This window comes from Sesamum indicum, linkage group LG4, assembly GCF_000512975.1.
Source record: "Sesamum indicum cultivar Zhongzhi No. 13 linkage group LG4, S_indicum_v1.0, whole genome shotgun sequence".
NCBI classification, from domain to species: domain Eukaryota; kingdom Viridiplantae; phylum Streptophyta; class Magnoliopsida; order Lamiales; family Pedaliaceae; genus Sesamum; species Sesamum indicum.
In genome coordinates, this window is record NC_026148.1 from 9937683 (window position 1) to 9951484 (window position 13802).

The 13802-nt window shown below is 31.8% G+C and overlaps 1 protein-coding gene across 1 annotated transcript; it reads left to right on the top strand.

Annotated features, from left to right (window-relative positions):
- Positions 7291 to 8425, top strand: LOC105160472. The gene is made up of 2 exons (XM_011077859.2): positions 7291 to 7451; positions 7661 to 8425. Exons 1-2 carry the CDS (start codon positions 7367 to 7369, stop codon positions 8143 to 8145), a joined length of 570 nt encoding a protein of 189 aa, XP_011076161.1. The 5' UTR covers positions 7291 to 7366; the 3' UTR covers positions 8146 to 8425.

The following is a 13802-nucleotide window of genomic DNA, read 5'->3' on the forward strand; positions in this document are numbered from 1 at the left end:
GATTTTAACACAGTTGTACCGTTTTTGTAATCCCAATAGAAAACTAATTTAATTAACTTTTCAAGGTTTACATTAACTTAACTATCTAATTAATATATTTTATTTTTATTTATAATATATTTTAAAGTATGAAAAATTATTTCATATATGCACGCACAAACGATGTGTCCTACTGCTAGTTCTTGTAATACTTGGAGAAATTTAGATACATATATAGTGGACAAGATAAATGGGAAACAATTCAAGAGGCAGAAGAGCAAAAGTGCGGTCGTAATCTTGGAAGGATCAAGTGTTCGCTTTTATCTCCCATGCCTTAGCTGTTGTGATTGCAATTCCTATCTGCCATAGAAAAGCCATTAAAGCCGAGAGGCTCACAATCCGGCATTGTCATTGTCTGCATAACAACAATTTGGATTGTGCTACTTTGACTAATGAACATGTTCCAGACATATCACAAGGATCGCGGGCTCCCTCTGTCGTCCCTCAAAATAATAAAATCATTCCCGCTGTCTCAATTTCTATTTTCCTTCCTTTTCTTTTTCTCGGAACTGCTCTTATGCAGAATTTGAACGTCAAACAGTCATTTCCCTGCGTTTTTTAAGTATCAAAGGAATTTTGCTGAAATGTATGTAGTAGTAGAGTCGTCAATAACCCTAAATACGTTATTCAACCGGAATAAGCTCGTTCTACCCGATGGTTATTTAGGAGAAATAACAATGTTCACCCTATAGTTCAGGGCATTTTTTGCTTTTGGTGTCATTGGTTATGAGATTCTCGATTATGATCCCGTAACTTCTATGGCCATTATGTTCATTAAATTTTTGGTCTTATTGGTTACGAAATTATCACTTTTAGTTCCATAACTTTAAAAACATAACACTTAGCGATTACGTGGTATTTTTTGATTAAATATCTAAAGAAAAAGTGTTATGGGACCAAAAATACTGCTTTATCAAAGTTACTGAATCAAAAATAATAATTTCATAATCAATCGAGCCCAAAATAGTAAGTCCCTAAATTATAATAATTACTGCACCATATATGTCGCTAGTGGATTTGAACTTATTATAGTGCACTTAGCACGCTTATAATCTAATTAGTGGAAATTAATTAATATATATAAATATATAATAAAAGACGTGAAACTGAGTGCACGCCTTTGATCTTGAAGATCTTCGAGGCAGTGTTAAATTTCATTGCTGGTGGGAAAAGATGTTCAAATGAGTAATCAATTGCATCATAGGACTGCCTTTCCTATGATTAATACCCCATATGTCTGAAATAAATATGAGTGGCAATTATTTTTAATAATATGAAGTTAATTAAGAGTAATTTATTAATATTTAAATTCTAATAATAATATTCTTACAAAAATTTTAATATTTTCCTTTATTTTATGATGTTATCACAAGTATTTTTTTTAATAACAATATATATTACTCAGTATCATATATATAGTTATAAGTTATTATATTCAACTGATTGAAACTAATCATAATTACATAAGTATTTGTTTTCAGACAGTAGTCGTCGTAACACGTCGTTCCTACATGCATATATAAATCAACATATTGCATTTTTTTAAAAAAACAAAGAACGACAGAAAATCAACTAAATCGTATTATCAACATAATAAAAAATTAATGTAGTGGCGTCACAAACTACCGTTTATAAATAAGAAGTGTCTTCTTTTTATATTAGTATAAATATACGACACTTTAATGTGTATATCGAATTACATTAATCCCACGAGAAAAAGTTCACAAGAATTAATATTACATGTTTTATTTTTTTGAAAAAATAAAGTTATGGTAAATAGTGGTGATTGAAGAAAAATAACATAGAAATGCAGAAAGCCACATTGAAGCAGAAGTGACAAAGTACTTGTAAACGGACTTTCGGAAAAAAGAAAAATTGGTCGATGACGTTTTAGTCTAATGGCTACTGTTGAAGTTTTATGAATAAGTTTGATATAAAATCTCGAAGCTTATCAGATTCGCGTGTTTTATTATAATTTATTTTGTTTATTTTTAAATATATTAATTTAATATTAAAATATTGATATAACATATATTTAGTGACCTTAAAAATCTCGAGCATTTGTAAACTAATTTTGAATTATGATTATGAGTTTTCAAGAACTAATTAATTATTTATTTTATAACATCAACATTCCTAAGCTAATTGATAAAATAGTAGGGGGGGAAAACACCCAAAAAAATCCAAAAGGTTAAAAAAGGACGCAAGTCCAAATTCCACGAGAGTGGGTGTAAATGTCGACTCCATAATAATTTATTGTTGTTGTTTTTTTAATGAAAAAATAATATTCTCAGTCTCGTATCTTAGGTCTTTTCACTTTTGATTCTGTAATTTTGAAAAAAAGTTACACTTTTAGTTGACACCTTTCTGTTAGATATTTAATGAAAAATACCACATAACTGTTAGTTAAGTTTACGGGATGAAAAATGTTATTTTTTAAAATTAAAAGGACAAAAGGTGAGATTCTATAATATATGAGACCAAAAGTGTAAAAACTCTAAGAAAATTAAAGTATCAAATAAAAAAGTGTCGTGAGACCAAAAGTTATACCTCATAGAAGTTATGGGACTACAATTGACTGTTTCGTAACTGATAATACCAAAAGTGGAAAAAGTCCAATTTACAGAAAGAAAAGTATTATTTTTTTTTTAACATATTCGTTGATTTAAATTATTAATAGACAAAATTAATCTTTAAATTTTAATATATCAAATGATGAAATAAATGGCATACTGTCAAAGCACTGAGATGAAAACCAAAAAAGGGAAAAGAGAGGAAATTGTTGATGAATTTAGGGGAATTTGGTAGGTTTGATAAAAGGGAAAAGTATTGTATATATATAAACCTCCAAACGCCCTAACTAACTTCTGCTCACACCAAACGAGTGAATATAAATGAGCAAACCAAAAGCATCTTCTTCTACTGTAACACCATTACAATCACAAACACTACCTTCTACTTTCCGTCCTCCATTACTTGCATATATACAACACACACACACACACCCCCCTCAACAAAGCCTTCAAAAATGGTGTGAGGTGGAGGATTCCAAAGGGATCGCATTGATCCGATCGATGATATAGTATCCGATTTCAAATTTTCATCTCCGGATCATGCGATCCCTTAGGAATTCTCCGTCATACTGCACTAAATTCCAGCAATGATCAGACTGGTTTTGTCAGGTTAGTTTTTCTTCGTTTTTTGTCCCCTTCTTTTTCTTCCTTTTTGATGATCGTGAAATCAATTCATCAGGTTTTTTTTTTTTCCAACACAAACGCATCTGCAATCTGTGTATGTGAAACAATCAAATTAAAGTTGGAAAAGGAAGGAAATATACTCTTTTTTTTTTTTCCTGTTTTTTTCTTATTTGGAGAGGGAGGGTGTGGACTGTGGAGATATTCATGAGGTACGGAGATTTTGTTTCCTTTTTTATGTCTTTTTTGAGAGAATTAATTAACATATTTTGCAGTCTGATATATATATATATATGTGTGTGTGTGTGTGTGTGTTTTCGGTAAGAAAACCTGGACAACCCTCATGGGATTTTTGTCAGTCATGATCTGTAATTAAACCAATTAATCAAGCCCTCATCATCACATAGCATATTAGGGTTTTGAAATTATAATAGCAAAGTTGATAATTAAGCTTTCTTAATTTTTCCTTATTGAGTTCAAATACTAGTATTGAGTAATAAAACTCCCGTACTATATTATGATCAAGGTTTGTTAATTTGGGTCTACATATTTCTTCAGTTCGATTCTTGATTATTGTTTAAATTTATATTAGAATGTAAAAATTATGTGCCTCCCTGCTGATCTCTACCATATCATATATATATAACAAAAACCGGTGAAAAAAACGATAAATTAACAGCTTATTCCCTTCGATAAACACACTAATTTAGTTCAACTTACATTTTTTTTAAAAAAAAAGCATAATAATAAGTCGTAAAGTTAGTAGTAAAATAATCCGAAAGAACACTTGCTTCACATGTGCATATTTATTACTGGATTTTTACTATCCCAGTGCAATATGCATGGCTGATGTATATAAACACATAGAACATGAGAAATTGCAGCTATACATGTACATTTATATGTTTATTTGATTGAGCAAGCAATTGGTGTAGTGGTAGGCCATGATGAATACTAACATGTCATGGAAGTGGTCCATCTGTGTTTCCAGTGTATAAATGGAATGCAGATCTGAACTGTCTGCTGGGACATTATTTGCTTTTCTTCCTTGTTCTTTACCAATACTCTTCTTGTGTCTGGCTGTCTGGCAATTTGATCAGGCTTCTTCATCACAAATAGCATATCTCTTAACTCCCACTTAATTAGCATATACTTTTGTGAATTTCTTGCTATTTATGTATGTTTGGGCCATGCATTTAAGAGCTAAAACACACTTTTTAGTACTTTTTATAGCCTAAACTTTTTGAACATGTTATGATTTGAAGCTATGTCTAGTTGTCTGCCGTACTCAATTTGTGCCATGCACATCCATTTCATATATATTTCGTCTAATGAATTTGTATTGAATAACAAAAAGAAAAAAAGAGAGTAGCATTAGAGTGACTATGAAGCATTTTTAGTGTTATCGCACGAACAAGTTCGAGAGCATAGGTTGGAGAAATAGAAGGTGTTGGCGTTTGTCTCACTTTATGTGAATTATTGTAGTGTATTTATCGTATGTGAGTAAAAAACATATTTAATTTAATAGATAATTTGGGTCTTTTATTGCATAATTCTGTGATGCATCTCATATTTCATTTAAATATATAAAGCCGGATTAAGCCTGCTTGATTGCTTGTTTACTTACAAAAATACTAAGTCCGGATAATAGCACATAGGCCCATGATAAATGGACCGAAATCAGGACTAAAGCAATTTGGTCCGGCCCACATGGTTGGGATAAAAAATCGATTGCCCATTATGTCCGATTTTGTGTGTACTAATGGTTGAAATTGCCCCTAATTGCTCAAGTAAGTTCAGAAATTACTGGCCCAGTAATTAAAGCACTTCTGAAAGATGTGAGAAGAAATATCACTCTCTCTCCCACCTTCTTGCCCGATAGCTTACAGTAAAGGCCGTTGCTCCATTCGAACGTTTGGGGGGAGGTGGCGATGTCGTTGGTTGCCAACGACGGGCCGCTCGGGTGGACATGCGCGCAGAGGTGGTAGCGTCGTGGATTTACTTGCCGCCCGAAAGGGAAAACATTCCTAAAAGCCTGCGAAAATTGCTAATTAAAAAGGAAAAAATAAAAATTGTTGGAAAATGACTGAGTGCCTAAGAAAAGTTTGCTAGATGATTGGGAAAAAAAATGTATTATCTTGAGCTACATTTATTAAAAACACACACACACACACACGCAATTCTACTTCAACTTAAATACATTAAAGTAAACAAAGGACTAATCCATACACAAATAATCATAAGTTTTGTCATCCAAAATAAAAATTTATTTGTATATTCTATCACTACCAATCCCTCTACCTCTACAAATATCTCCATTGTCCTTCATTTTTTTCACTTTAGTTTGGTTTATTGATTATCCCAGTGTTTTGGGACTAGTACTTTCAAAGGCGCATACCATGGACTTTAGGCCTACCATTTTTCTCCAACAAAATTGCCTTTTTCATGTGCAAAGCTCCGCCTTACGTCTTAAAGCTGATGTCTGAGGAAGAATATGTATATAATTCTTACAGACTAAGCAACACAATAATGTACCTAATATCCAAGTACATCAATTAGGCGAAGCTAGTGTTAAGTGAATCCACACCACCTGAGTAAAGCCTTGTCTAGTTTCCAAGATTAATTGTATATTTGTAGATTATACGGTATTATTAATTATGGATGAGTTAGTTGACATCAAGAGAGATGATATCTTGTAAGTTCTATAAAATAGAATGGGTTGATTATACTTAAACCTTTTTTATAAATTCAAAATTATATTTTTTTCTCAAAAAAAGGTTTGAAAATTACATTACATCCCCTTTGAAGATGTTTCATTCCATTTGGCCCCCTTTCATTATAGTTTTGACAGAAAATGATGACATCAACAAAAAAAAGTACATAAACTTATAATTTTACTCCTTATTTTACATTCTCATATATATATACATGAGATAAATGTATACATACATGGGTAAGATTAACATTATTATACTTTTTCCTTATAAGTATAAATGTATTACATGAGAATGTTAAATGCAGAGTAAAATTTAAAATTTATATAAATTTTTTGCGAATGTCATCACTTTTCATTGAAAACATCACGAAAAGTGGTGAGGTGCAAGCGATGAATTTTTAGAGGGCGTGTAAGTATAATTTTAAAACTATTTTTAAAAACTAAAATATAATTTTATATTTTTCGAGGTAATTTAGGTATAATTAACTCAGATAGAATTGTTAACCGGTACAGTCCAAATTCGCTCTAAAATTGGGCCAACAGACATTGTTCAACATCTCCCAAGTCCAAATACTGTCACTGCGCGCAACTCATGGCCTAATAAAAATTAGGCTTGACTATATCTTTCATAAAATGTATTATTTGTTGGAACCATCACGAAATGCATGGAAAATTAACAACTCCCCGCTAATTACGGAAGATATTCCACATGATACCAACAATTCTTCATTAATTTTTCCAACGCACACCACAGTCACAAATGAAATATTCTCAATTTCTTAATTAAATTATTCATTCAATTTAATCTCCTGTCAATTATCAAATTTATACGAAGGGGATATAATAATAATAATATCTACCAGCATCAATTTTTCATTCACACTTATTTGACGAAATTAATGATGAACCTAATAAACTTTAGAACAAAAAAATTACTTTCACACACAATTATATTCAAATTATATTTACACCAAGAGGTCATAGGTGCAGGACCTCCCAAAGAATTCCAAGACTCAAAATACCGTTACCCTAAATAACACGTAATTATTGCAACACATAGGCAAACAATAAATTTGAAAAATCAACCAAACACGCAGCCGTGTGAGATAAATTCCACGATCAGTGCCCCAAACAGGGTTGCAATAAATGGTGGAGTATTAGACGGGCAAGAGATTTTTCTTCTCAAAGTATGAACCAAATGGTCAAGGCCACCACCCCACCCAAATCAATGGGTTTGCCAAATTCTTAGAAAATTGGGATTCTGTACTTTTCACACACTTTGAAATAAAGTTTTTTTTTTTTTTCCCTTTCTTCGTCGTATCTTTATAAATACCTCTTCTTACAATTGTATCATCATTGCACCACAGAGAAGCTTCATTTGTACCACATTTTGGCACATCCACGGACGTTCATCTCCATGGCATCAATAAAGGCGCAGCCTCTTTCGGTCCTCGTCCTTGTCCTCGCTCTCGCCTTTCCCTTCTTCGTGCAAGGCACTTTTGGTTAGTGATTAGCCGCGTTTATATCAAAATTTACATGCACGTAAAATTTATGAAATTATACATAATTTATAGGTAAGAGTACATCGCATGGTATATCTCTGTTTTTATCATAATTTACTTAATTATATAATGAACTGTATCCATAAGATTATTTAGTCGCATTTTGTCATGTATAGTAATGTACATTTGTTATGATTACAATTGTGTAGGAACCATCGAGTGCGAGAATCTCAACAAAGACTCGTGCGCGTTCGCGGTGTCATCCACGGGGAAGCGGTGCGTGCTAGAGAAGCACGTACGCAGGAGCGGGGCGGAAGAGTACGCGTGCGCCACCTCGCAGATCGAGGCGGATAAAATGAAGAATTGGATCGAGACCGACGCATGCATTGATGCTTGCGGGCTGGACAGGAGCGCGCTCGGTATATCTTCGGATTCTCTGCTGGAATCGCGCTTCGTCCGAAAGCTTTGCTCCCAACAGTGCTACCGCGGCTGCCCCAACGTCGTTGATCTTTACTTCAATCTTGCTGCCGGAGAAGGCGCGTATCTTCCGAAACTATGTGAAGCACAAGGAGCAAAGGCACGGCGGGAGATGGCGGAGATTAAGAGCTCGGGATACATCGCTCCTGCACCGGAACTGCCGGAGTATGCCACCGGTGTTAATTTCGTTTACGCCCCTGCACCATCTCCTTTCTAGATTTCTTACACTGACATCCACATAGAAAAGTAGAAGTATCAAAGAATAGTTGAAATAAGGATGTTTTGTCCAATTTCATCACAATACATATGTGTGTTCCATGTTTTGCTCAACTGATTTTGCTTCTGAAACTATGAGTTTATTACATGGAGAAATGTGGTAGTTGGAAAACAGGCGTAGTCCTCATCCGAGGGATTGTGGAGTGTCATGTTTGTTTCTGTACTGAAATTGAATTTGTGTTGATATATGAAATAAAAAATTGCACCCTCATTTGTTGAAATTCAAACATTCTAAATCAGGTTTGTATAAATTTTGAATAAATTAAACCACGAATACAGTATGATTGATGTATAATTTAAAAATATTATATCAAAATTTAGAAAAAATCGTCGTAATTTATCCAGAAATAAAAGTATATATCATGAGTGTCTTTGTTTGACAGTTTGGGTAGTTATTACCCAAAATGGAGGGGTCAGAGTCCCAGGGAGGGGTTGGGGAGAATTTTGTTGAGCTTTATTTCATACCTTATGCAACATCAGATTCGACTTCTTGGGGCCCACTTTACGAGGCCCGGCCCAACTTAATCAATTATGATTTTTTTAAATTAAAGATTCTTTGCAATTAAATATCAACAAATTTAAGCTTGTGAAGAATGGGTTCTAATATTCCTCCAAATAATTAATTGAAATTAGCCAATAAAGCAACTTAATAAAGACTATAAAATTTGGTAATCATTTTTATACAAAAAGGAGTTTTGAAATATATTATTCAATAAATTTCTTGATCACGTATTAATATATTGTCTCGTGAGATGCATTAAGTGGATTGTTCGAGTATTTTTTCATAGTTTTAGACGCGTTCGGCCTAATTTTTGAAAAGTTAATTATATATTTAAGATTTGATTTTAACATAATTGATTTTTAATAGTAATTGAATTAGTAAAATTGGTTCTCACATAGTTAATTATGATTGATTAATAGATGTACATTTTTGTTGTTTACAAAATGCGCAAAAAATCGTTATTTGAATTGTCAAATGCCATTGAAAGCTCCGAATAGTCAACATTAATTTTGAGTTAGGACGTCAAACGCGCTTTTGATCGAAGTCCGTAGGCTATTTTAGAAGTACGACTAGCATTTTTCCTCCCATAATTCAACGTTTTTTCTTTTTAATTTTTAATCTCATTTAATTACGAATTTTTTACTTTTGATTTTCTAATTTAAAAAAAAAATAGTACTTTTGATCCAATGATGTTTTTTGTGGGTGTCTAATGAAAAAAACCACGTGATTTTAAGTGTATTTAACCAAAAGTACTACTTTTGAAAAATTACGAGACCAAAAGTGATATCTCATAATCGATAGACCAAAAGTATAACAGCACCAACGATCATGCACTAAGCACGTAATATTTTTCATTAACTATTTAAAGCAAAGGTCCAATGATGCAAAAAAATACTACTTTTTAGAAGTTACAAGACCATTTATCGAGAATTCTATAACCAATGAAATTAAAAGTGAAAAAAATTTAAATTATAGAATGAAAAATATTATTTTTGGTCCAATCGCTTGGCCGAATTAAAGTGATTTTGGAACCAATAAGTATAACTTTTAATTATTTCTTAATCGAAATTGAGTCCATTGAAATTTAAAAATTATTCAAATAAGTGGTTATGATTCACTTTACATTTTCATTAGAATTATGATAAGGGATTCGTCGTCCTTTATATAATATAGTTATAGTTCAAATTGAATATTTTACGACGCTGATGTGGAACTTTTACAGTAGCGATTAGGAAAAATAATTGCTATATTGTTCACTCTTTTTCTCATTTTTAATTATTAATATAACAAAGTTTAATATCGTAGACAGGAGACAAATGGGTGCAAATGAAGTGAAACACTAAGTACGTCTAACGTGGATTATTTGTTTTTATCGCACGTAAGAGTGAAGTGAGTGGAATTCGATTTGGAAGACGTAGGGTTGATGCGCCTGTGAATAGTACAACATTTCATGTGTCAACAGATGTGCATTATGAGTCATTATTTGAAAATCAAGAAGACACGGACAAATTAAGCAAATATTCCTAAGGAATCAGAATGTTTTGATTTAATTAAATTATATGGATACCTAAAGTAAAATCGTTAGTAAATATGAACAAAAATTGCGCGCAAAATTAGATCGATTCAGGCTCACTTTCAGTTGCTGGCGGACTGACCAGCTTAATTGACACATCAGTTATATTTGCCATCTTGGATGACATGTCAATTTGAGGACACATCAGTAAGGGATATTAATGTCTGACGAAATTTCTGTACAAGGCCAGACATGCTGCCAGATAGGTAATGAATTTTCCCTTAAATAGGGGATGTTCTTGTTGATGCTGCAATTTTGTTTCTTGTTTGTGTAGGACGTGAATGGCGTGATATATAACTGAACTAATGTTAATCCCTTAAAATAGACTTTTCAAAAAATTCGAGGATACCAAGATTATGCACAATCAACAGCTCAATTATCTTATTCAACCTATAAATAGGGACTTAGGTAAGTCACAAAAATAACTTCACAACATACCTTCATAACTTGATTTTACCTGTTCAATTCACTCAACTTGCTAACCTGACAAATCTCTTATTTTCATATGCACCCCACACATTTTTTATGTATTTCATCATTAGCCTACTCATTCTTGCATATTTCCAACATATTCTTTCTTTATCTTTTTTCAAAATAAATACTAATTTAAATATCAGACTACTCCATATTTTACAAATTAATCCTCCAAAAATTTTAAAATCCTCAACTAAATCCCTTGATGTTTTCTAATATTATTAGACTCATGTAAGCATCATTTACTACTCAAAAACTCCAAATCACCACATTCAAATAGTTCCCACACAAATGAAATGATCCTAAGTTGAACTAACAAAGAAATTTCTACGATAAATTGAGCAACCCCAAACCGGCTCACGCCCATTCCAAGAGCCGTTTTTTTTTGTTAGCTGTAACGTAGTTTCCGTGTTCAAATTGAACAAGTAGAGGGCAGAAGCAAAAGGAAAGTCCCAGAACCCCCTCCCCCCTCCTCTTCTTTTAATTCCAATTTATTTATTTATTTTTTTTAAAAAGTTCTTTTAATTCCATTTTCACAAAAATAAAAATATTTCCGACAACACACATTAGTAATTAAGTTTTATATTTATGAGTAAATTATAACAAACTTCTTTTAAATTTGCTATAATTATAAATATTCTATTTTTATTTAAAAAATTACTAATATCCTCTTACAATGAGCCGTCACAAGAGGACATATGTTAAGACATTTGTACTTTGTCAAATAACGAGAGTGTATTTATAATTATGATAAACTTTAGAATAATTCGTTGTAATTTACCCATTTATATCTACCACAAATTCGTTACCATTTCATCATTTTCCGACCTCAAATCCTTTAATTTCTTCTTAAATAAATATTTCTTTTAAGAATAATTTAATAAAATAATAAATAAATATACCCCTTGGTTTTTTTTTTTTTTTTTTTTTAAAATTTTTTTGACAAACATTCAAACAGCTTTCCTAGGAAGAATAGAAGTATATTATATCGTCTCCAAAGGAACATGTGATAGGCAGCCAACACCGTGCTGCATGTCGTCGCATTGCACCCAGATCAGGATCACGGAGCCCATTGGCAGTTGGCTGCCCCAGTTGTACCTCCCCCTCCAACTCCCACTTGCACCCTCAAAGATGAAAAACCAAATCCAAATTGGTTTTCCCAAGGCTCACCTATTCAATCATCTCCTCTATTTCAATCAAGTCCGAATACATTATTATTTAAATTATTATTAAATTAAAAAATTGTGCTTATAATTTAATTTAATTATTGATCTAATTAAATTTAAATAAATATTAATTGAATCAAATATGAGTATCAAATTTAATTGAAACGAAAAAGTATTTTGATAAATTTATTTCAATAATGAATTATGCAAATGCAAGGCTTGTGGTTGTGTGGTGTGTATATATAAATAAAAAGTCAAATGTCAACATTGATCACATTTAAATTTAAATTCAATGCAAACACCTGTCTTGTTTGTTAATATATAAATATTAATTAAAAAGTTTAATATTTGAATAAATTAATAACATGTAGTAGATCATGATAGTCCATTTTTAATCTTACCATTTAAATATAAGGACGTGTGGCAATACATTAATCCACTTTGATCCGACCGAGATCGCGGGTCGCGCTTGATGTCGTCCCTCTCTACTCTGACGGATCCGATATATCCTGAAAACAGAACAAACTTTACCTAGCCGGATTAGGAACCGGCGTAGATACTCCGACGCTCAAGTCAGTATTGAGAATTTTATACGGTAAAAGAAATATCAAAGATTATGAAAAGTGAAATATAAAAGCCAGACCAACCCTTTTTTCTCTCTTCCTTCTTCTTTTTATACTGATCCCGTTTCGTGTCTTCTGCACGATCCTAATGCCCGCTTCCACGACCGGTCATCTCGCGATCGTGGCCCACCTTTTTCGGGTATAAGATTGCCCTTCACCGTCTCTGAGATTATCCACGTGAGTAATAGGTTTAATCTCTACTTTTATGCCTTTATCTCTACCCTTCATACTAAGGGTATATTAGTCTTTTATTATTTTCCCTCATCACACTTTATGCTAATATATTAACATCCTTGACAACATCATATTCATAATAATTTTTTTTATAAAAATGATAATTATATTATTATATTAATATTGAAATTAAATTATAAAATATATCAATTTATTAAAGAATTATAACAAAAATTACACGAATATTGACACTAATAGTGAGATTTAAACCCATAATATTAATTGAAAACTGTTTCTTTCTCTTTTCTTTGGTCGGAGCGAGTCAAAAATGACCAACAATCTCAGGACAGTACACGATGCCACGTATGCACAACGCTTAGGTGGACAATGGCCTGGGAAACTACAACCGAATCAAAATCTGCTACTACGCTTTATGCTTCTACTAATATGCAACCGAGTGCACAATAATTTGAAATAAGATCTCGTAACATCAAAATATATTAAAATTTCGTAAATTATGCAATTAATCTAACTCAAAACATTTGAAATAAGTTAAAATAACAGTACAACTGGTGTTCGATCAATAGTACATAAAGAAAGATGTAATTCATTACTTTTATTTTGAAGTTAAAATTTCACAATCAAAAGATTGTCAGTTTCGAATTTTACGAATGTAAGTATTCAGTCTACTTTTTAATAGTGGTATGTTGTTTCTTTGTTTACTTTAATTTATTAATTTATTTTAAAATATTGATGTATTACATACCAAATATTGTAATAATTGTATATTGGTTGATTTAGAACTATCAATATATTTTTATAAAAAGTTTTAAAAAAAATTGGGTTTTCTCTTAGTTATGTTGATTAGATCCTTTGAAAGAATTTCATGATAGGTACTTTGTAAAAATCAAGAAAACAATTGTGGCTAAAAAGATAATAATAACTGTTGTTTGAGGGAATTTAAATTATATTTATTTTATGTATCATGTGAAGAATTTAAATTATTATTATAATTTGGGTCAATTTCAGTTATCATATCTGAAATATTCACCCCACATCAATTATCCCCCTAAATATTAAAACCTA